The sequence below is a fragment of the Neoarius graeffei genome, chromosome 1 (assembly GCF_027579695.1).
Source record: "Neoarius graeffei isolate fNeoGra1 chromosome 1, fNeoGra1.pri, whole genome shotgun sequence".
NCBI lineage: Eukaryota > Metazoa > Chordata > Actinopteri > Siluriformes > Ariidae > Neoarius > Neoarius graeffei.
In genome coordinates, this window is record NC_083569.1 from 2208459 (window position 1) to 2232822 (window position 24364).

A 24364-nucleotide genomic window follows, 5' to 3' on the forward strand; every position below is an offset into this window, starting at 1 on the left:
CCAGTTTCTGGAATGCTCCGGGCTGCTTTAAGGCTCTTCCCCCCCTTCTGCTCTCGCTCCCCATTCCCAGTGTTTTGACAGAACAGTGCACAGTAACATTGACCCCATTTCCACCGAGTTGTCTTTGTTGTTCTCGCCGTCTCTCTGAGCGATGGAGAACAGTCCTCTACAGGTGCTGCATCTCGACACCGTTCCGTATCCTGACCAGCGGCCCGGCACCAGCGGCCTCAGGAAGAATGTCCGTGTTTTCCAGTGCAAAAGGAACTATCTGCAAAACTTCATCCAGAGTGTCTTCTCCTCCATCGACTTGCGAGACCGCCAAGGCTCCACCATGGTAGTGGGAGGAGACGGGCGCTACTTCAACACCACCGCCATCCAGGTCATAGTACAGATGGCAGCAGCCAATGGGGTCAGTCGCTCATTTTTTTTTTTAATAACCTTCTCACGATTGTAATCAGCAGCAGTTATTTGTTCTTCTATACCTCAGGACTGTTTGTTTTCATTTTTTAATCTGTGCCTCACACATGCATCCTGTTACTTGCCTTTTGTAATCTGTGCCAGACTTGCTGTCTGAAATTGAACAAAAAGTTACGCTGAGCGTGCAACAATGCAGCCGTTAACTCAAATGATTAGCGAGAGTCAGGTGCAAGCACGCTGCAAAACGATCCTCTTAAATCGAGCTCATTCTGTAGACCTGCCTTTGTTGTCGTCTCCTGTCCAACACATATTTGTTCACGACACGTCTCTGCTGGGGTAGCGATATTTATAGATAGGGAAGATTATAAATAAATTATATGCCAACTAAAAAATGTTTTTCTAATCTAGCCGGTCAGATTCCAGCGCAGGTGGAGAAACATGAGTGGAAGTTCTGTAGTGGTAAAAATCCCCCAGTGGTGTATCAATGAAACGACACCTAATTTTTTTAATTCAATCCAAAGGTCACGGGTTTAAATAGGAGTTTCATCTGTTAGATTAATAAATACACAAAGTAACTGGAGATGAAAAGTGATGACCTATATATATACACACACACACACACATCTTACATTTTATCACTATCAGTGCTCCAGAAAGAACAAAGATTGCAGCTTTCAAAAATAAAAAATACATTTTTCACCAAAACCCTAAATGTGTGCATTTTAAGGAATTATTTAACCCTTTCATGCACAGGGTTCAAACTTATACACAGTAAATTTAAGCTGTTTTTAGGAAAATATAAACTCGCTACTATAGTAATTCATATAAATTATATAATGACCATCTCCTGTGCATTCTCACACTCTGGTCTACATTTACAAACTTTCTGAAGAAAATCCCAAATGTAAAAACACCCCTTTTTGAGGCAGACTCGAATAAATAGCCTCAGCGTTCATTTAAGAGTTATTCCATGAAATCGAGTCGTACATGAGCTGATGGGCGACGAAGCGCGTAGCACCGAGATTGAGCGGAATAACTGATTTATTCCATCCACATTCACTGGGTTTTGAGTAACTAAGCTTTTTTTTTTTTGCAAATTCGATAAATAAAAACTTTATACAAAACGTCCAACAAAATCATTTCCGCTTAGAATGTAAACAAACCGGCGAAATTTTTGAAAAATGCGCTAATAATAATTCTTGAAAAAAAAAAAAAAAGATACATGTTCTTACCATCAAATACTTTCATTCCATATTTTCTTGCTTTTTTTTTGTATTTTTGGGGTTTTCTTCTTCTTTAGGTTTTTTTTTTTTTGGCGGTTGGCAAACCAACTTAAAGTGCATATCACGGGTAAATTCAGGAGCAAGATCAATGTAATTCTCTTATTTTATATTAAACTTTGGTCAAATATCTGTCACTGTTAGGTTTCTTAACCTCTTGCCCTCAGCCTCAGCCGAAGCGATCGCCATCTCGAGATCAGTCCCCTCGCGTCACCCAGAGCTCTGGGGGTGAGTCGCAAAAAAAAAAAAAAAAAAAAAAGACAGGAACCCCATGAGTTCACAATCTTTTATTCGCAAGTCCCCAATGAGACAAGAGAATACAGGGGATTTTATACGTGTGTGTGTTATCTGTGTGGATGAAGTGACATCACTGTTTGATATCCGTCTGTGTGTGGATATGCAGCTGTGGGTGTGAAACCTTGGATCAATCGTGTCATAAATGTTCTGTATACATTTCATATCAGTAGATGTTCTAAAAGATATCAACATTTATGCACAACCTTAGGTCAGAGATAGCACAGGGCAATATGTTCTGATAAAGATATCAATATTACGTCTCGAGCAATGTGTCTAGCTTAGACAGAAGGTCACTTCTGGAATGCCAGAGACAGAAGAATGCCTTCTTGGTCATTTTAAACAAAACAGAGGGTCACAGACTAAATCCTTTACAATTAAGAATAAATTCTTACAATTATTTATCCTTACAAAGAAATAAAACCTGACAGTCACATTTTACGCAATACGAGAAAAATTCAGTTGAAATCGAGCCATTTGAGGCGAATTGGTCCGCCTCTGAAAAAACTCGGCATTTGGATTTCCCGGCAAACATTGATTTTCGTGACGTCGCGTGCGGGACGCCTCCCTCTGAATCCTACGCCAGCGCTGGTTTGTTTATGAGAAAACGACCTGGTGGTTTTCTGCAAAGTTCAACGTTATCGCGTAATTACTAAAATGGTTAACAGATGTATCGTAGGAGGGTGTAGCAACACCAATCATGATGGGATTAGTACTCATCGTTTCCCAAAAGACCGGACAATGAGAGAGAAACGGGAGCGCTTGGTCTACACAGGCTGTGCACTGAAACCGTGCGAAGCTCGCTCAGCCTGCTGGCGCTTCCGCAGGTGACGTCACGAATCTGGCTCCAGACTCCCTTGGGATTTTTCCAGACGCGTTTTATTGTATTTTATTTTTTTCTGCTTTAGACAGATGGCCTTGTGCAAAATTACCCTTCTGGACGAGTGTGTAAAGGGACAGACTTTCATATTTAAAAAAAAAACGAAATTGGTCCAGAATACGCACTTTAAAGGTGCATTACTGCCACTGACTGGGCCAGAGTGTGGAACTGGAAATACTGGGGGAGAAATAAAACACAAAAAACTATATTCCTTTAGCTGTTTCCGTTTCTTTTAAATACTTTAACATTTTTGAGGTTTTGTTTTCGAGTAGAGTTTTTATTTCGTCCTCGGTTGGTTCAGCAACACGCGCCGCCATTTTGTTTTTCTCTACTCACGGCATATGAGCTGACATCCTAGTAGTAGAGTAGCCAATCAGAGCGCGCGATTGCTCTGGATATCCGGTGAATGTGGCTAGAATAGTAATTAACATTTAATCAATTCATTTAATAATTAATTGAAGCAATTCATTCAGTTTTTAAGCTCTGTAATCAGCTGCATCATTCAGCAGTCCTGACCTGTGTACGTTTTTACATGTCAAGAATATTGCTGCTTTGTTTGAAAGTAATATCCTCCATTAATTTATTCATCAGTATTAAATACTGTAGACTTGAGTGTGAACCGTTTTTGAGCAGGGAAATGGAAGCGAATCACTGTGTGAAGGGATTGAAACCCTCTGTGCAGCTCACCTGTCCTCTACCCGTCTCAGGTGGGCCGACTGGTGATTGGTCAGAATGGCATCATGTCCACACCGGCTGTGTCGTGCGTAATCAGGAAGTTCAAAGCGATTGGTGGATTTGTGCTCACCGCCAGTCACAACCCTGGAGGACCAGACGGAGACTTTGGCATAAAGTTCAACATCGCTAACGGAGGTCAAATGATTAGCTGAGTATCCAATACAAAATGAGCTTTATATCGAAGTACATACAAATAAATATGTTCTGTTTTATTTCAATCTGGCTCAAAGGGCCTGCACCCAGCGCTGTGACAGATAAAATCTTTCAGATAAGCAGGGGTTTAGAGGAGTACGCCATCTGCCCCGAACTCACAGTGGATCTGACCAGACTCGGCAAGCAGAGTTTCGACCTGGAGAACAAATTCAAACCCTTTACAGGTAGGTGAAGGCATTTCTGGTGGTCGAGATACACTATATGACCAAAAGGACACATCCAGATGTGCTTCTTCCTCAGCATCTGAAGCGCACAATGGTATTGAGGTATTTCACTCACGTGACCAAGTCATGTGATGCTGCCATTTTGGACGGCACGGCTCGAATCGGTTTGAATGCGAGGAAGGCGACAAACGAAAAACCTAAAAGAAAAAGGAGCGAGATGCAGAAAACACCTTCACTATCCAGCGACGTAGGGCATTTACAGGGCGAGCAGAGGGAGAGGTATTTGCAAAAATTGAGGTTAGCAGGCTTAGAGAACGACGTTTACCTGCTTCCACCAGGATTGTTCACTGACGTACGGAAGTACACGAAGCCCTCGTCTTTACCTGACTTCGGCCCACATGATCTGTATACCTATGTCGTTAAAAACCCATCGCCATACACAGGTATTGATCTGAAAGCGTATAAGAGTTTGGATGCCTACAAATATTTTGTGTCAGGCTGGGTAACATGCCTACATCAGCGGGTCGTCCCTGGAGCCGGTGGTCGCCATCTGATTACAGCTAAGGTTTGTTCACATTTTCATTTACTTTCGGTCCTCAGGATAAACAAAATGTTATTAAACGTCATTGAAATAACTTCTTAGTCTGTTGAGACATGGCCCGTTATAAATTTGCTGTTACCAGGCAATGACCAAGAACTGTATTATTAGGGTCGGTGTCTGTGTTGTAGCAGTGTACTAGCAGCTAGCTGTTAGCACTAGCTAATGTCAACGACATCGTAGCTGGTATGTTACTGTAGCAATGTTTACGTTCAGTCATTTGGATGACTGTTAAAACCTTTCAGTCTCAAGTTTTTCCTTTACTGGATTTACTAGTTTACTGAGCTAGCGCTCTCCGGCCGAGCCGGGAGCCATCGCGCGCTAGCTCAGTAAACTAGTAAATACAGTAAAGGAAAAACTTGAGACCGAAAGGTTTTAACAGTCATCCAAATGACTGAACATAAATATTGCTACAGTAACATACTAGCTACTGTTGTTGACATTAGCTAGCTTGCCGTCCAAAATGGTGGACACCGGGGCGTCACGTGACCCTGTGACGTCAGGTGAAATACCTCAATAGATTGCCTTTGTACTGGAGCTAAGAGGCCTGAACCTATTCCAGCGTGCCGATGCTTCTGTGCACAAAGCCAGCTTTGGCATGAATTGGAACACCGACTGCACATCAGAGCCTGACCTGAACGAACGAACACTAAACCTCACAGCCACGCCCAAAAAATATCGCGGACAGTCTTCCCAGAAGAGAAGAGTAGAGTTCCTTCGATCAGCGAAGAGGAGTAAATCTGGACTGAGATTCTCAACAAGGACAGGGGTGCACATACTTTTGGCCATACAGTGCATCATATACCGTAGATGAGACGTTTACAAAAAACTCAACTGTTTCACGAAAGATCATAACGCAAGTCGACTTGCTTCAGATTACTTCTAGCAAATACACATCCACACATTTATTCAAGATATTACTTTAATACTAATAATTATAGTCAAATACTGTGTGATAAAGTTACAGACACTCCCCCGGATTTTGCGAAAGCAGCAGGTACTCCAAGTGTTTTATTCCTCTTTTACTACAGCAAATTACCAACGATTACAATGTTTTATTTATTAATGAACTGCACATCATACGGTAAATAGTTACATTTAAAAGTAGACGGCCTTTCGATTTCATAAAACCGGTGAAATTTAGTTCCGTCTGAAATGTGGCGATTGTGATATCTGTTTATTTCTGTAATATCTCAAAATATCAGGCCGTTCTGTGGCTGGGAAGTTATTTAATTTGAGGGGATTAAAGCAAATAAATGTGCATGAAATTGCGCAGTCAAGCAGACGGAGGATGTCCGTATGCACATGCGCAGGTTTACCTTCTTCTTCTTCTTTTGGGTTTTACGGCAGCTGGCATCCACAGTGTTGCATTACTGCCATCTACAGGTTTCCCTTTGTTCTGTCGCTAAACGAACAGCTGATCACACCGAGGTGCTCGCTGACCTCCGATATTTATTAGTTTGGTCCTGCGTTTCCTTTCCTTCGTATAGAACATAACGTCTTTTCTTCTCGCTTTCTTTCCGTTACTGTAGTCGCTCTTTCACGTTTCATTTGCACTCCATTTTTCTCTCCTGTTTCAAATTTGTATCCCACAATGCCTTGCGTGAACGGGGAAAGCCCACCACGTGATGTGATGTATGATGTAGTATCTTGTATTGGGTCATGGTGAAGCAGGAAAAAATAGCGCCGCATTTAGGGCCACGTGGAGATAAACTCATCAGTTGTTCTGCAATTCAAATTCAGTAACTTTTGGTCACTAACCAAAAATAATTGGGTGTCGGGGAAAATTATTTTTATGACCTAAACGTGAAAAATCTGAAAGGCAGTACAGCTTTAATGATGTGGAACGTCCACGAAGCAAGTTCTCATCTACGTTATAGCAGCTAGAAACAGTCGTTCCCTCACAAGCCTCTCGCTTTTCTATTGTAAACAAGATTTTCAAAATGCAGCTTGTTAGTTATGTTTTCTGAAAACCCATAAAGAAGCGTAAACTCCTGTCCTGAAGATGTCAAAAAACCTAAAGTTACAGTACAGCTTCACCTCTGACTGCTAGAAAACTTCATGTCAGTGATCTATTTTATCCCTGAGCTGTTAATATAGAAATGATAATGTATTCGAACGAGTGCTGTGATGAAATAAACTAATACGACCCAACACCGTCTAATACCGGAGAGTTTATGAGCATTTTTTTTTCTGTGATCTGCCTCGTTTGCAGTTGAGATTGTAGATCCAGTGGAATCCTACGCCAACATGCTGAGGAACATCTTTGACTTTGCGGCACTGAAGGAGCTTCTATCAGGCCAGAACCACATATGCATCCGGTTAGATGCCATGCACGGAGGTAGGAACTCGATTGTCGCAAACGTTCCCTTTTTTAAAACCATTATACATCAACAAATGGATGTTTAGTTCCAAATTAGACCTGTGAGACTCTGCACGACTCCAAAATGCTGGACGGTCAACATCCTGGCTCTGTTCGCAAGATGAACATTAGGAACATTAGATTCTTTTGTATTTACTGTTCTTTCAAATTCATTTCATCGTTGTGAATATACGCCATATACTAATCATCGTAGCAGGAGGAACAGATGTGTACTTTTTGAGGGCTGGGTCATCGAGATAGAGTTTCCAGCCTGCTGTTAAACGATTCAGAGGGGATGTCTGACATAACACTGAAACCAAAGCAGGATTTCCCCCTTTCACATAGGAAGCCCTGTAGCATTTACTGCACTCTCAAAATGACATTTTAAAAAGCCAAGGCAGACAATCCTCTGTCTCTAATCCAAAGTGAAACGTTCCAGTAGCCTGCGAAGGGCTGGGGGTCACTGGGATGTAGGGCTTCATCTGGTCATTCATTTCACTGATGAAAAAAAATTTAAACGGGACGTGATCACTGCATTTCTGAGGCAGGATGTTAAATAAAGAAACGTTTCTGTAACTGGGTCAATTCTGATCTAATCACAGCCATAACAACAAGCGTTTCAAACGTCTGGCAACATGTGGGCCTGGCACAAAACATGGAGGGGTTTTGTTTTGCTTGGCTTGGCAAGATCAGTCCTGCGTGGGTTCCTGACCGGGAGAGAGCTAATGTTAAAATCTCAAACTACAACCCTCAACCATTAATAACAGTTCTAAACAAACGTTACTGGTTGGAATATCATCTTTCAGAATGATGGGATTGCTATTTTACTAAAAATAAATGCTCTCTTTAAGAATAGTTTTTATTACAGGCGCATAAACACTCTGCCAAAAACCCTTTGAATCACAATAACAACACAAGGCATTTTGAATCTCGCCGCGTTTCCCAACGTTCCAGAGTCCGGTGCTTCTGGGCAACATTTCACACCCCTCCAACATAATCTCACCCTGACCTTCATTTCATGAAAATCGCTTCTTCTGTCTCAATTCTTTACTGATTTTTATTCTTTTTGGCAGGAAGGTACAAACCCGATTCCAAAAAAGTTGGGACAAAGTACAAATTGTAAATAAAAACGGAATGCAATAATTTACAAATCTCAAAAACTGATATCGTATTCATAATAGAACAGACAACATATATCAAATGTCGAAAGTGAGACATTTTGAAATTTCATGCCAAATATTGGCTCATTTGAAATTTCATGACAGCAACACATCTCAAAAAAGTTGGGACAGGGGCAATAAGAGGCTGGAAAAGTTAAAGGTACAAAAAAGGAACAGCTGGAGGACCAAATTGCAACTCATTAGGTCAATTGGCAATAGGTCATTAACATGACTGGGTATAAAAAGAGCATCTTGGAGTGGCAGCGGCTCTCAGAAGTAAAGATGGGAAGAGGATCACCAATCCCCCTAATTCTGCGCCGACAAATAGTGGAGCAATATCAGAAAGGAGTTCGACAGTGTAAAATTGCAAAGAGTTTGAACATATCATCATCTACAGTGCATAATATCATCCAAAGATTCAGAGAATCTGGAAGAATCTCTGTGCGTAAGGGTCAAGGCCGGAAAACCATACTGGGTGCCCGTGATCTTCGGGCCCTTAGACGGCACTGCATCACATACAGGCATGCTTCTGTATTGGAAATCACAAAATGGGCTCAGGAATATTTCCAGAGAACATTATCTGTGAACACAATTCACCGTGCCATCCGCCGCTGCCAGCTAAAACTCTATAGTTCAAAGAAGAAGCCGTATCTAAACACGATCCAGAAGCGCAGACGTCTTCTCTGGGCCAAGGCTCATTTAAAATGGACTGTGGCAAAGTGGAAAACTGTTCTGTGGTCAGACGAATCAAAATGTGAAGTTCTTTATGGAAATCAGGGACGCCGTGTCATTCGGACTAAAGAGGAGAAGGACGACCCGAGTTGTTATCGGCGCTCAGTTCAGAAGCCTGCATCTCTGATGGTATGGGGTTGCATTAGTGCATGTAGCATGGGCAGCTTACACATCTGGAAAGACACCATCAATGCTGAAAGGTATATCCAGGTTCTAGAGCAACATATGCTCCCATCCAGACGACGTCTCTTTCAGGGAAGACCTTGCATTTTCCAACATGACAATGCCAAACCACATACTGCATCAATTACAGCATCATGGCTGCGTAGAAGAAGGGTCCGGGTACTGAACTGGCCAGCCTGCAGTCCAGATCTTTCACCCATAGAAAACATTTGGCACATCATAAAACGGAAGATACGACAAAAAAGACCTAAGACAGTTGAGCAACTAGAATCCTACATTAGACAAGAATGGGTTAACATTCCTATCCCTAAACTTGAGCAACTTGTCTCCTCAGTCCCCAGACGTTTACAGACTGTTGTAAAGAGAAAAGGGGATGTCTCACAGTGGGAAACATGGCCTTGTCCCAACTTTTTTGAGATGTGTTGTTGTCATGAAATTTAAAATCACCTACTTTCTCTCTTTAAATGATACATTTTCTCAGTTTAAACATTTGATATGTCATCTATGTTCTATTCTGAATAAAATATGGAATTTTCAAACTTCCACATCATTGCATTCCGTTTTTATTTACAATTTGTACTTTGTCCCAACTTTTTTGGAAATCGGGGTTGTAGGTCTGCCTGGGGTGCATATGGCTTCTGTTCAAATGTGCAGAATTGTAATTAATAATGAAGATATGGAGTAATTAATCAAGCCCTAATGAGCAGTTTCCACACATCACTTCTTCTCCCTCAATTCTTCACCGATTTTGATTCTTTCTGGCATGAAGGTAGGGGAACCTAGCGTGCATATAATTTCTACCCAGATTTGCTTCATTACAATTATTAATGAAGTTATGGACTAATTAAGCCTTAATGAGCAGTTCAACAAAAACCTGTCAATTCCTCGCCGTTTTGGATTCTTTCTGGTAAATCGGTCGGTATTCCTAGGGCGGATATCGCTTCTATATATAGCTTGCGACATTTATTGCCCACTTTAGATCGTTCCTTCTGGACTACACGGGGCCGGAGCGAGCTACGCTCTACCGACTCCCTAGGTTTGTAATGTTGGTGAGAGAAATAAAAGCAGTTTAGTCGAGGACTCTGCATCAGCAATGCGTAGTAATTAAGAAAGTTTGATCTTTGGATGTAGAAGGCCTCATCATGAAGGAATTTCTTGTAAATGAAAATGATGGCAGGCAGCTAATAAAACTACAAGGGATCATTCATCATGACTGATAGTTTCGATCCAGGAGTTGTATTTGTTACCTAGAGTTTTCAGGCACAACGAGCAGCGAAATGGAAATGAAGCTATATGCAGTTAAACTCTGCGACAGTAAGTTCACTATAGCTAAAGTGCATAAAAGTGATTTTCGTAACCTAATTTTTTTTCCTCCTCCTTTAAATCTCCATGCATGACTGTCTGATATGGCACCAATCACCTTTTGGACTTTGTTTTCATGTCCATCCTGAAGTGGTTGGCCCATATGTGAAAAAGATCCTGTGTGAAGAACTGGGTTCTCCTGCCAACTCGGCCATTAACTGCGTCCCTCAGGAGGACTTCGGCGGCCAGCTTCCAGATCCGAACCTGACCTACGCTGCAGAACTGCTTGAGACCATGAAGAGCGGCCAGTTTGACTTTGGAGCTGCCTTCGATGCTGATGGTGTGGGTGTTTTTAAAGAGTTACACCGTTATGCATGAATAACTCGTGCTCAAACGCCTATAAATCTTTTCATATGAAAATCTATCAGTCGAGATTAGTTTAGGAAAGAAACCTAAGCCTGTGATCACCAAAATACCAAGGATGTCAGTGACCTAATCAATCTCAGCCCCAGCTTACCCTGTGTCTCATTCTCTCCAGGACCGTAACATGATCTTAGGGAAAAACGGCATTTTCGTTAACCCCTCAGATTCGGTTGCTGTTATTGCAGCAAACATCTTCTGCATCCCTTACTTTCAGCACATGGGAGTGAGAGGCTTCGCCAGGACAATGCCCAGCAGTGGAGCGCTCGACAAGTAATATAACCTTCATCAATCAATTTTATTCTAGTTTTATTACAGTATCAGTAACTTTTAAAAGAGTGAGTATGGTGTGTTGATTTGAGCTGCTAGTCACGCTAGAAATTTGCAGTTTGTATCTCGTTTTGAAAAACAAGATTGGCGATGATAAAAAAAATAATAAATTGGTCTAGACTGCAATTTAGCTGTGACTTAAAGGACATGGGACATGGATTTTTTTCTGGGTATAATTATGTACAAAGGACATAAGAAATGCCATCTAAATAACTGCAGGGTGTCAAAAATGTGAAAATCATCACATTATTCAACTTTTTTATATATCAGCGTAAAACAATGATTCGTTAATTAGCTAAGCGGTCACGTGACCCGTGACGTCACAAAAACTTTCCAAAGAGCCAGCGCTTGGGAATCTAATGTAAACAGGTTACCGAAATGGACACCATCAACAGTGACATTCCCGATGTTTCACAGAGATGTGAAGTTAGACCCTATCAATTCGAACCGATAGCTGGAAATTCACATGAACATGGATCTTGTCTTTACTCTGACGGGTCAGATGATTCTGAGAGTGAGAGTTCATTCAGCCCCCATGAAACTGAAAGCGGTCGGCTCGATAACACATCCTGGTAAGTTAAAAACAATTCTGCTCAAAGGCTAATGATCTGTTGAAAGAAGTATTATTTTTGTATCATACATTGAAAGTTCATCATAGATCTAGCTAAAGTCCGTTGCAAGCTATTTTTTTTTTTGCTGATATTTTTCGAGATTGATTGCGATACAATGCTTCCAGAGTCCGAGATGAAAACATTCAAAATGGCGAAACGAGTCAGAATTATGATAATCAATAATTGATACACCCAAAATTATAATACTAATCCTTACCGCATGAGGCCCATGGTAAAACCACACTTCCAGGAGGGGCTGCCGTCTGCCTCCCAAGCCGGCCGAGAGCGCTCCTCATCGGGCACGGCCAGGCGGGCGAATGCCCTGGTCCGTCCGCCCTGTCTAAAAAATAATGGTACAACTCTGAGTGAAGGTATCAATGCGCTGTCGAAGCGCACAGAAGGTGTTAGTACGCCTGTCATTATAGTGCGGACTTTCCATAGCATAGAAAATCGCCACGTTTCAATTTGTGTAACTGAACTTTGTTTCATGTCACTGGTCATATAAGCCTATGTAAACAGGAAAAACGTGGAAGAGTTTGGTCGCATCTAAATACAGCCCCAAAAAATACCATTGGCCATGCTGAGCCTAGCTACATTGCTAACAGGAGTGACAGCGCGTCTGACTGACTGGGAGGTCGCAATACACCATGATGTTCAATGTACGTTAAACACTCTAAAAACGAAACAATTTTCTTGTCATCCAAGACACAAAAACTATTTTGTCGCATTCGTCATCATCACGATTCACACTTCTCCATTCATCTACCCGCTTGTGCTGTGCCTGAAAGTTTTTGTGACGTATGATCACGTGACAGCGGCTCTTCCGGTTGTAAAACATGCATATCGGAGCTCGAGCAGAAATGCCATATAATCATCACGAATATAACGATTTTGCTGAATTTAATAGATGATTTTGTATTTGTTGATGCAATTAATTCATATTTTTAATGGAAAGAAACTGATATAGCGTGCATTTATGTTTCATGTCCCATGTCCTTTAACGTTCTCGTTTCAAGTTCAAGGATTTATTCTAGTTTCAGCATCGACGTACATGCACTTCAACTGCCCAAGTTAATTTGGTTACTAAATCAAAGCTTTGAACATTGAGAAAATCGATCCCGCTTGCTGTTCTGTCTGAGCTCATTGCGAATGTAACAAGACCGTTACATTCAGCTTCCCAACCAACTACGGACCAGACTTTTTTTTTACGGCTCAATTTATAGCTGTGTTGGGACGTATCGTGTCTGCACACTGCTAAAATTAGTGCTTTATTCATTTTGGATGTAATGCCTTGTACTACAAAAGGGCTCACAGCTCAACTCAGGCACAGTGACAGGCTACTGATCAACGTTATAAATTCCCACGGGGCCTCAGCACAGAGGTTCTGCTCAAGAACGAAAAGAATTTCACTGAGCTGAATGTTACAAAACGCTAGTCTTTAACGCCACGTGTAGTTTTGATGGAACACTGAGGACAGAAACGTTAACGTGGCCCTCGTTCATTGCAGTGTGGCTAAAGCAACCAAGATTCAACTGTATGAAACTCCAACTGGTTGGAAGTTCTTTGGAAAGCTGATGGACGCTGGTCGCCTTTCACTGTGTGGAGAGGAGAGCTTCGGCACAGGTAGCTAAAGGAACGAATGCTGTGAATGGTTTATTCGTTCATCCTTGAAACAATCATGATTTTGTTCGACTGTCCAATACTCTCTGGAGCAGTGGCTCTCAAGTGGGGTTCATGAAGTGTAGCCAGGGGATCGGTGAACTTTAATTTAGTTACAGTGATGAAACGGTGACAGCATTTTCAAAGCCAACATATCTCTTCTGTTTGAGTGGATGCTTGAATTAAATGGGTTTAATTCAGGTTTACAATTAGGCTTATAAATATAGTCGAGCTGGACCTAATGTACTCTGTCAGTGGAGACTTCAGGAACAGAAAACTATCGTACGAATAAACAGATGAATTAAATGCATTTAAATAATGAGCGAATGAACTTAATCTACTGGAGAGAGCAGAGTTTAACCAGTTAAATGGGTTGCCAGCTACAAAGAGTTTGAGAACCCTGAACTACAGGAGGATGAGTTCTCCATGTCAGCGTTTGAGACGCTTAAATCATTGGTCTTAATCAAGAAAAAAAAAGTATCAGACGTTTTCATAAGATCACTGACAATTTTTTTTTCAAAACGGTGTTGATATGAACCGATACAAAATCCCACGTCACATGAAGCTCGGTTTCCTCTTTGCAGGTGCGGATCATATCCGTGAGAAGGATGGGCTTTGGGCTGTGCTCGCCTGGCTCTCCATTCTTGCTTTTAGAAAACAGAGTGTTGAGGAAGTCATGATCGATCACTGGAAAACCTACGGCAGGAACTACTATACCAGGTCTGCGGTGAAGAAGACACTTGGGTTTTGTTTTTTTTTTATATTAAACTCTTGATGTAAAAGAAAGGAGTGAGAAATACCAACAAAAAAAATAATCCCAGAGAGAGATATTCCTAAACCAACAGTGGGAAAGAGTATATAAACATTTTATATTAAACCGATTCATGTGGTGAAATAAGACTTCAAACTGGGAATGGAGTATGGATTTGCTGATCTCAGGTTTATTGTTCAAAAATATAGACAAATACCATGACTTTAGAGGATATTAAAGCCTCTGAGAAGTGCAGAGTTAACCAGATTGAGTAATTGGTGTTTTATAAAGAATGCAGCTATTTTATCTATCGATGCAGACTTTAACTAGGGAGTTCAGAAATTTGAAATATGGCCAAGAGATGTAAAAGTGATTGTAGGACTTTGAGCGGGTGGGTGGAGCACAGACGTACGGCAGGCTAGAACTGAGTTCCAAAAAAACTCTATTTTCAGCTTTACAATCTCCCAGTCACACAGACACACGCACACACATCAGTCGGGTTGGGGAGAGAGAGCTCCCTTCCTCTGCTCGCTCTCTCCTTATATAGGGTGCGGTCATGGGGGAAGACACACAAACAGGTTAATTGACATTAGGTGCAGTGATTCTGCCACTTACCTTCCCTGATTCAGCCCTCCAGTCACAGACCGATGCTTGACCATGCCCCCGCTGCCACATACCCCCACCACCCAACTCAGACCAGGCAGCAGTCCGGCCTGCAGCCGACTCCCTCCCCCCTTGACAGGAGAGGAAGTCCACCACGACCATCTGCGTCCCCGGCCTGTGGATCGCCTTGAAGTTAAAGGGCTGGAGTGCCAGATACCAACAGGTGATCCACGCGTTGGCATCCTTCATGCAGTGGAGCCACTGGAGGGGCGTGTGGTCTGAACAGAGGGTGAAAGGGCGTCCCAGCAGGTAGTAGCGGAGGGCGAGGACTGCCCACTTGATGGCTAGGCACTCTTTCTCTATGGTACTGTAGCACCCCTCACGCACCAACAGCTTTCTGCTGATATACAGCACGGGGCGATCCTCCCCCTCCACCTCCTGGGACAGAACAGCCCCCAGCCCTCTGTCCGACGCGTCCGTCTGCAACATAAAGGGGAGAGAAAAGTCAGGGGAGTGTAACAGTGGCCCCCCACACAGTGTAGCCTTTACCTCAGAGAAAGCCCGCTGGCATTGCTCCGTCCACTGGACCGGATCTGGTGCCCCCTTTTTAGTGAGATCAGTCAGCGGACTGGTGACATCCGAATAATTAGGTATAAACCTATGATAGTAGCCAGCCAGCCCCAGGAACTGTCTCACCCCCTTTTTGGTCTTGGGCCTCGGGCAGGCCGCAATCGCTGCTGTCTTATTAATTTGGGGACGCACTTGCCCATTGCCCAAGTGGAAGCCCAGATACCGTACTTCCACCCACCCAATCACACACTTCTTCGGGTTGGCGGCGAGACCCGCTCGCCTCAGCAACCTAAGGACGGCCCTCAGGTGCTGCAGATGCCGGCCAGTCATTATAGATTATGATGTCGTCTAAGTATGCGGCCACATAGGTGGCGTGGGGGCGGAGGACCCTGTCCATAAGCCGCTGGAACGTAGCGGGCGCCCCAAACAGCCCAAAAGGAAGTGTGACAAATTGGTGCAAGCCAAATGGTGTGGAAAAGGCTGTTTTTTCTCGGGACAGTGGAGTCAAGGGGATCTGCCAATAACCCTTTGTCAACTCCAGTGTCGAATAAAAGCGAGCCGTACCTAGTCGATCCAGCAACTCGTCAATACGAGGCATTGGGTACGCATCGAATTTAGACACCGCATTGACTTTTCTATAGTCCACACAGAACCGGACCGACCCATCGGCCTTGGGAACCAAGACCACCGGGCTGCTCCAGTCACTGTGGGACTCCTTGAAGATGCCCATTTCGAGCATGGCCTCAAGTTCTTCCCAAACCACCTTTTTCTTGTGTTCAGGTAGCCTGTAAGGGCGGCTGCGCACTACCACCCCCGGGGGCGTCTCAATGTGGTGTTCTATGAGGCGGGTGCGGCCGGGCAGGGGCGAGAACACGTCCGAAAATTCGGTCTGCAACTGGGCAACCTCCGTGAGTTGGGTCGGGGAGAGGTGGTCTCCACAGGGGACCGGAGAGGTAAGCGATGTCAATGCTCCCTTTTGAACCTCCGGCCCCAGCTCCGCCTTCTCCGGAACCAATGACACCAACGCCACAGGGACCTCCTCGTTCCAGAGTTTGAGCAGATTGAGGTGCTAAACTTGGCGATCAATTTGGAGCTCGACGTGGGCAACAGTATGAGTACTTTATCTCCTGGTGCGAACTCCCTAAGGCACGTACCCCTGTTGTACAGGCGGATTTGCCGTTCTTGGGCCTGCCGCAAATTCTCCTGGGTTAGGTGAGTGTGTGGAGTTTTGCGCGCAGGTCGATAACGTATTGAATTTCATTTTTGCTTGGTGAAGGTCCCTCCTCCCAATTTTCCCGCAGTACATCTAGGATGTCGCGCGGCTTACGCCCATATAATAATTCGAACAGGGAGAACCCTGTGGAGGCTTGTGGGACCTCTCGCACTGCGAATAACAGGGGTTCGAGCCATTTATCCCAATTGCATGCGTCCTCACGTACAAACTTTTTAATTATATTCTTGAGGGTGCGATTGAACTGTTTGACTAAACCGTCCGTTTGTGGGTGATAAACGCTGGTGCGGATCGGTTTAATTCCCAGTAACCCATACAGTTCACGCAGCGTGTGTGACATAAACGAAGTGCCTTGATCAGTCAGAATCTCTTTGGGGATTCCGACTTGGGAGATGACATGGAAGAGTGCTTCCACAATACTACGTGCTGAGATATTGCGAAGAGGCACTGCTTCCGGGTATCGCGTTGCATAGTCCACCAGAACTAATATCAAGCGGTACCCTCATGTTGATTGATCTAATGGCCTGACGAGATCCATCCCAATTCTTTCGAATGGGGCCTCGATTAATGGTAGAGGGCGCAAAGGCACTTTTGGAATGGCCGCTGAATTTACTAACTGGCATTCACAGCACGCCGTACACCACCTATGAACATCGCCGCAAATCCCTGGCCAATGGAACCAGGCCATTATTCGGGCTAGTGTCTTATCCTGCCCCAAGTGTCCAGCCATGGGATTAAAGTGAGCCGCCTGGAATACCAATTCACGGCAGCTCTTTGGGATCAAAAGTTGTGTGATCGGCTCCTTAGTCTGAGTGTCCTGCGTCACTCGGTATAATCCATCCTTCATAATGGAAAAATAGGGGAAGGATGGGGTGGCGTTTGGCTGGAGCATTTGACCATCGATTACTCTCACTTGGTGAAATGCATGCCGCAGAGTCTCGTCTCGCGACTGCTCTAACTGGAAATCCACGAGGAATTCCCCAAGAGAGGGAGGAGGAGCCTGCTGCTCCTCACTCTGACGCGGAGATGACGTAGACGGCTCTGTGACAGCTGCTCCCACCAATGCCACACCAGGACCTCCCCCTGCTGAACTACAGCAGGACCCACTCTTCACTAAATGAGTCATTAACTCCTGAAATCCCGGCCAATCAGTCCCCAAAATTATCGAGTGGATAAGGCGAAGATTAACCGCTGTCTTTACACTAAATTTTTCCCCTCGAAATAGAATGTGGACCGACACTAAAGGGTAGTTGTGAACATCCCCATGCACACACAACACCTTCACCAATTGTGCTCTCCCCAGTGCCTTGTCTTGCACCAGGCTTTGGTGGATTGAGGTCTGATTACAGCCGGAGTCCACCAAAGCCTGATACATATCCCCTTGGACACTCACCGGTATGCAATACGCTCTGGCCCGATCGCAGGCGGTTCCTGGCGCGTTGGGGATACGGACCACTGCGGCCACTTTCATTGCCGAGCACTGATGCTGGAGGTGCCCCGGCTCCCCGCAGCACCAGCAAACCGGCCCGGGCTCTCTCTCTGCACTGGCGCTCTGGGGCTCACTCACCTGGGGGGAGGAGAGAGACAGACACGGAAGTGGGAAACGGGAGGGCACCGCGGGTGCGGCGGGCCAGCTGGGGTGGAGCCGGCCCCCGCCTCCACAGTGGGGGAACGGGGTGAGGACAAGACACAGAAGGGGAGAGAGAGGAGAAGAGGTGATCTGTGATCCTGCCATTGGAACAGCTGCCAGATGATCCTCCGCCAACTCAATGGCCTGATCCAGCGACGCCGGGCGGTGGCACTGGACCCACTCTGCGGTCCCTTTAGGAAGTCGGGTGATGAACTGCTCCAATACCACCAGATCAACGATTCCCTCGGTGTCGCCGTTGTCAGCCCTCAGCCACCGCCGGCAGGCTTCCCGGAATTGCTGGCGAAACGCGAACGGCCAGCTGACCTCCTCTCGGCATAGAGCGTGGAAGCACTGGCGTTGTTGGTCTGGGGTTCGCCCCACATGCTGGAGGACAGCCCGGCGCAGGTCTGAGTAGACTAGCCGGCTGTCGGCGGGAAGCTGTAGCGCGGCCAGCTGCGCCTCGCCCGTTAGCAGGGGGAGGAGGCGCGCCGTGCGCTGCTCCACCAGCCAGCCACAGGCCTCTGCTGCTTGCTCGAAGAGCACTAGGAAGGCCTCGGGGTCGTCGTGCGGGCCCATCTTCGTTAGGGTGAGGTGGGGAGGGCCCGCGGCGGTGGAGGTGGTGGACCCCACCGACACGAGGAGGTGCCGGAACGCCTGACTATCTTCCTGTTGCGCCAGCACCAGGGCCTCGAACCTTTGCGCTTGCTCCTTTCGGGGGGTGACCAGCACCTGATGCTGGCTCTGTTGGGCCGTGGCGAGGGCGTGGATCAGGTCCGCGAAGGGGGAGGACTTCATGGGGCTGTTCTCCTCTGTGCTCCTTCCTGGGTTTCGGCACCACTGTAGGACTTTGAGTGGGTGGGTGGAGCACAGAAGTACGGCAGGCCAGAACTGAGTTCCAAAAAACCTCCTTTATTTTCAGCTTTACAATCTCCCAGTCACACAGACACACACACATCAGTCGTCTGGTTGGGGACAGAGCTCCCTTCCTCTGCTCTCTCTCTCCTTATATAGGGCGCGGTCACTGGGGAAGACACACAAACACAGGTTAATTGACATCAGGTGCAGTGATTCTGCCACTTACCTTCCCTGACTCCACCCTCCGGTCACAGACCGATGCTTGACCACGCCCCCGCTGCCACTGTGATAAATTATTCATCTTTGAAATATGCTAATTTAAAAAAGAAATGAAGCAAAATGGGTCCAGTGATTCAGTTACTATGGGCATTTGTAGGTCTCGGATTTTGCTCTTTTCAGAGAAATGGTTCTGCAGAACAAACAATGGGGGTGTTTTGTAAGAAAAAAAAACAATCCTGGGAATAAAACTGTTATTTGTTGCTAAATTTGACAAAATTTTCTGTGCTACATTGTTTTTCCCCACAGAATCCAGGCATTTCTATGTTTTTTTTTTTTTACCACGATATATAATTAAGGAGTCTAATTAGCATAAAATTATCTAATTTACATACGGTTTATGAGGATCAGTGGTAACATCGACAGGTTTTCTTTTTATTTTATTGTTTGAATAATATCTAGAAGTTTCTGTGGGCCATGAACATCTTTAAAGTGTCTCAACCATCTAATGTGCATGTACAAGATAATTTGCATACATGCATTAATTAGACCTAAATAATGTAAAAAAAAAAAATCTTATATTGTTTGGCTGAAAATGCTTTCAGTAGCTAAATCATGCTTCTGGCAGTCATTTAAAACGTGGCTATAACACCATGACGGAAATACGCACATTAGCATATTTTGACCTCATTTGCATATAACTGACGATTCTGAAACGAGGGGTGCTGGTGTTCAGAAGCGGCAAAACACTCGTCAGCTTAAATAATCGAAATGAAGGCGCCATATTGGGCACAAGAGATCACTGTGTCTCGCTCGAGATGCTTTCTTGTGCAGATCGCACAACTTACCTGGAAAATTTGTGACAAATTCGCGAGACTCGCTGACGGTTCAGCTGTATGGTTTGAGTATTGAACGAGCCGTGGTATATATGGTTTGAAATCTGCATACGCACACATCCCACAATGCACTGGGGTATCCACGGTGACGTGCTGAAATTTCTTTTTCCTAACCAATGAGGAACCGGTGTTTTTGGGTGAAGCCCTTGAGCTATCAAAACAAAACATGTCTGGAGCATGTGTAGGTTGAATATCTCCATATTTAAGCCAGAGATTAAGCTATGTGCATTAATTTATGTATGGAGCATGTTTAGACGTGGCAAATTAATATGATCAAAACAGATTATGAGCAGCGTCAATAAAAAGTGTAAAATAACCCACTTAAAAAGGCATGAAATTTGGAAGAAAAAAAATTGGTGCATTCATCAATTACACAGCCGCCATATTGACCGCTGTCTGAACTCACTACTTTAAATTACAATTTTGTTTCTGGGACGAAATTACACACCAAAATTAGTTCTGTTACCCATAAAAATACCACTAAAAATAATTTTATTTGATAAATAGAACGGCAAAATTCTATTCGTTTTTATGCTCTTGTCTCCGTTCCTGATGCGGTATTCTCTTCCGTACCTGGTAGGTACGACTACGAGGACGTCGAGATCGACGTGGCAGTGGACCTGATGCTGGATCTCGAGGTGATCATTACAGACAAGGCATTCACTGGACAGATGTTCACCATCGGCGAGAAAACCTACAAGGTGGAGAAAGCAGACAACTTTGAATATAACGACCCTGTAGATGGAAGCGTCACAAGGAACCAGGTCATGAGGCAAATCATTTCAGTGTGAAACACAACAAAGTCCTGCTGATCTACTAATAAACATCTAAACTGAACTAAGATTAAGAAATCTTCCTTTCAACAGGGCCTGCGGATTATATTCAAAGGGAGTTCTCGCATTATTTTTCGCCTAAGTGGAACCGCATCAGGTGCCACAATACACCTCTACATCGACAGCTATGAGAAAGACAAAAATGAGATTTTACAGGATCCACAGGTGATTTGAGATGCATTTCTATTCTTTTTTTTTTTTACTAGAGCAGCGGCTACAATTATCGACAGTCCATAATTAATCGACACCTTTCTAGATTTACCAATAAAATTTTTTTTTTTAAATCTTAGAAAGCTGAGTTTCAGTTCCAACAGTTATTATTGGTTAATTAATCAACTGGAAGTTCTTGTCGTCTGATGGCACAGCTCGGTACCCGAGATCAGGATCACGATCAGGAATTTTTCAGAAAACCCGGACGTTATCATCGCAGGTAAGCATGGTGGAAAGATGTTTTTACTCAGCAAATTCACCGATATTTCATGATCTCCTCGTCGAAACTTTTTCATTTGACAGTCGCCATTTTGTATCTAAACGTGCGTTTGAGAAGTCACGTGAGGTGTCGATAATAGTGATCACTTTCCACTGTCCACCATTATCGACACACTGTGGAATGAAGGGACATTTACAACTGTTATGGATCGATCTTTGTGGCACATTGTTGAAGTCGATGACGTACTGAAATATTCAGATTTTTCTCTTCCATTCAGAAAATATATATTTTTTTGTAGTTTGTTGTAAATATCTACCACATATTACAATATCAGTAGACATTTTATATTTTGGTTCAAGGAATATTTTGGTGCGACCTTTGACTTGAAGTTCCATGTGGTTATGATGTCAGTTGCCTGTTGATATTTATTGATAAACTACAGAACGAGAAATTAATACAAACAACAACGAACGATTAACAAAATGTGATCTACGAAAATACGTACCGGTAAAGTGGAACAGAAAGATTTTCTGACGCAGAATTACTTCCTCATTTACGTAAACACCGACATCCATATATTTATATAAAAGATATTTTGGACTAAATATAAGTCTATGGAAAACACATTTTATATAAAAACTATGTTTTGTTAGCTTAATACCACATACTGATTTTTTAAAAATAATCATCTGGGTGTCGATAATTGTGGAACGGTGTCACGTGATCTGATACGCTAAGTAATCAGGAATCAACTCATTTTTTTTCCAGTGGAAGCTTGAGTAATTATTCATGCACAATTTATGCATTGAAAGTCTTTTCTACTTTTGCAACGGCCAAAAGATCGTTAAGGTGTCGATAATTGTAGCCGCCGCTCTACATACAATCAACACACAGTAAGTTTGGGTGCCAATACTTCTGAAACTGAATGTATATCTTAAAATTGTGTTTTGAATTATCTACAAGCTAAAGGGTTAAACGAATCCCGAATGACTCGCTCCTCCCTACAAAGTGCACTGTGTATCCTGCAGACAGTGGTTTGGAACACGGGCTCGGGCCGCCATTTTGATTTTTAACTGTCGGGGTTTTTTTATTTGCCTCAGGTGAAGTTGGCTGACCTGTTGAACATCGCACTGAAGTTGTCGCAGCTGTATGAGAGGACGGGAAGAACCAGTCCAACTGTCATTACATGATAAATATTTGGTTTTTTGTTGTCTATTTTTTTTTTGTAATAAAACTCACTTTTGGGGGAAAAAAAAAAAGTTGTAATGGTGTATGTCACGCACCAGTTTTTGTCCACTGTTTCTAAGCAACGGCAAAACAACTTGGACTCTCTGCTTGTCAAACATCACAATCAAATCCAAGTTAAATCTCATTTATTAGTGTTTTTAGACAGAATTAGGCTACTCGAACAAAAAAAATGTACAACCCCGATTCCAAAAAAGTTGGGACAAAGTACAAATTGTGAATAAAAACGGAATGCAATGATGTGGAAGTTTCAAAATTCCATATTTTATTCAGAATAGAACATAGATGACATATCAAATGTTTAAACTGAGAAAATGTATCATTTAAAGAGAAAAATGAGGTGATTTTAAATTTCATGACAACAACACATCTCAAAAAAGTTGGGACAAGGCCATGTTTACCACTGTGAGACATCCCCTTTTCTCTTTACAACAGTCTGTAAACGTCTGGGGACTGAGGAGACAAGTTGCTCAAGTTTAGGGATAGGAATGTTAACCCATTCTTGTCTAATGGAGGATTCTAGTTGCTCAACTGTCTTAGGTCTTTTTTGTCGTATCTTCCGTTTTATGATGCGCCAAATGTTTTCTATGGGTGAAAGATCTGGACTGCAGGCTGGCCAGTTCAGTACCCGGACCCTTCTTCTACGCAGCCATGATGCTGTAATTGATGCAGTATGTGGTTTGGCATTGTCATGTTGGAAAATGCAAGGTCTTCCCTGAAAGAGACGTCGTCTGGATGGGAGCATATGTTGCTCTAGAACCTGGATATACCTTTCAGCATTGATGGTGTCTTTCCAGATGTGTAAGCTGCCCATGCCACACGCACTAATGCAACCCCATACCATCAGAGATGCAGGCTTCTGAACTGAGCGCCGATAACAACTCGGGTCGTCCTTCTCCTCTTTAGTCCGAATGACACGGCGTCCCTGATTTCCATAAAGAACTTCAAATTTTGATTCGTCTGACCACAGAACAGTTTTCCACTTTGCCACAGTCCATTTTAAATGAGCCTTGGCCCAGAGAAGACGTCTGCGCTTCTGGATCGTGTTTAGATACGGCTTCTTCTTTGAACTATAGAGTTTTAGCTGGCGATGGCGGATGGCACGGTGAATTGTGTTCACAGATAATGTTCTCTGGAAATATTCCTGAGCCCATTTTGTGATTTCCAATACAGAAGCATGCCTGTATGTGATGCAGTGCCGTCTAAGGGCCCGAAGATCACGGGCACCTGGTACGGTTTTCCGGCCTTGACCCTTACGCACAGAGATTCTTCCAGATTCTCTGAATCTTTTGATGATATTATGCACTGTAGATGATGATCTGTTCAAACTCTTTGCAATTTTACACTGTCGAACTCCTTTCTGATATTGCTCCACTATTTGTCGGTGCAGAATTAGGGGGATTGGTGATCCTCTTCCCATCTTTACTTCTGAGAGCCGCTGCCACTCCAAGATGCTCTTTTTATCCCCAGTCATGTTAATGACCTATTGCCAATTGACCTAATGAGTTGCAATTTGGTCCTCCAGCTGTTCCTTTTTTGTACCTTTAACTTTTCCAGCCTCTTATTGCCCCTGTCCCAACTTTTTTGAGATGTGTTGCTGTCATGAAATTTCAAAATGTCTCACTTTCGACATTTGATATGTTGTCTATGTTCTATTGTGAATACAATATCAGTTTTTGAGATTTGTAAATTATTGCATTGTTTTTATTTACAATTTGTCCCAACTTTTTTGGAAATCGGGGTCGTAAAACGAATTTAAAAAAA

General features: G+C 43.7%; 1 protein-coding gene across 1 annotated transcript; it reads left to right on the forward strand.

The window, feature by feature from the left end:
- Positions 1-151: 151 nt before the first annotated feature.
- Positions 152-22545, forward strand: LOC132886392 (phosphoglucomutase-1-like). The gene is made up of 11 exons (XM_060920979.1): positions 152-409; positions 3579-3741; positions 3837-3983; positions 6797-6922; positions 10472-10662; positions 10859-11013; positions 13189-13304; positions 13925-14060; positions 20673-20856; positions 20959-21090; positions 22456-22545. Exons 1-11 carry the CDS (start codon positions 152-154, stop codon positions 22543-22545), a joined length of 1698 nt encoding a protein of 565 aa, XP_060776962.1.
- The last annotated feature ends 1819 nt before the right edge of the window (positions 22546-24364 follow it).

What these genes read in the sequence shown, in the direction of transcription:
- LOC132886392 (XM_060920979.1), top strand. Translation starts at nt 152, where the DNA reads ATGGAGAACAGTCCTCTACAGGTGCTGCATCTCGACACCGTTCCGTAT. An exon ending in CAAATTCAAACCCTTTACAG is followed by an intron (nt 3,984 to 6,796) that starts GTAGGTGAAGGC and finishes CCTCGTTTGCAG; the next exon opens with TTGAGATTGTAGATCCAGTG. An exon ending in GGCAGGAACTACTATACCAG is followed by an intron (nt 14,061 to 20,672) that starts GTCTGCGGTGAA and finishes CGTACCTGGTAG; the next exon opens with GTACGACTACGAGGACGTCG.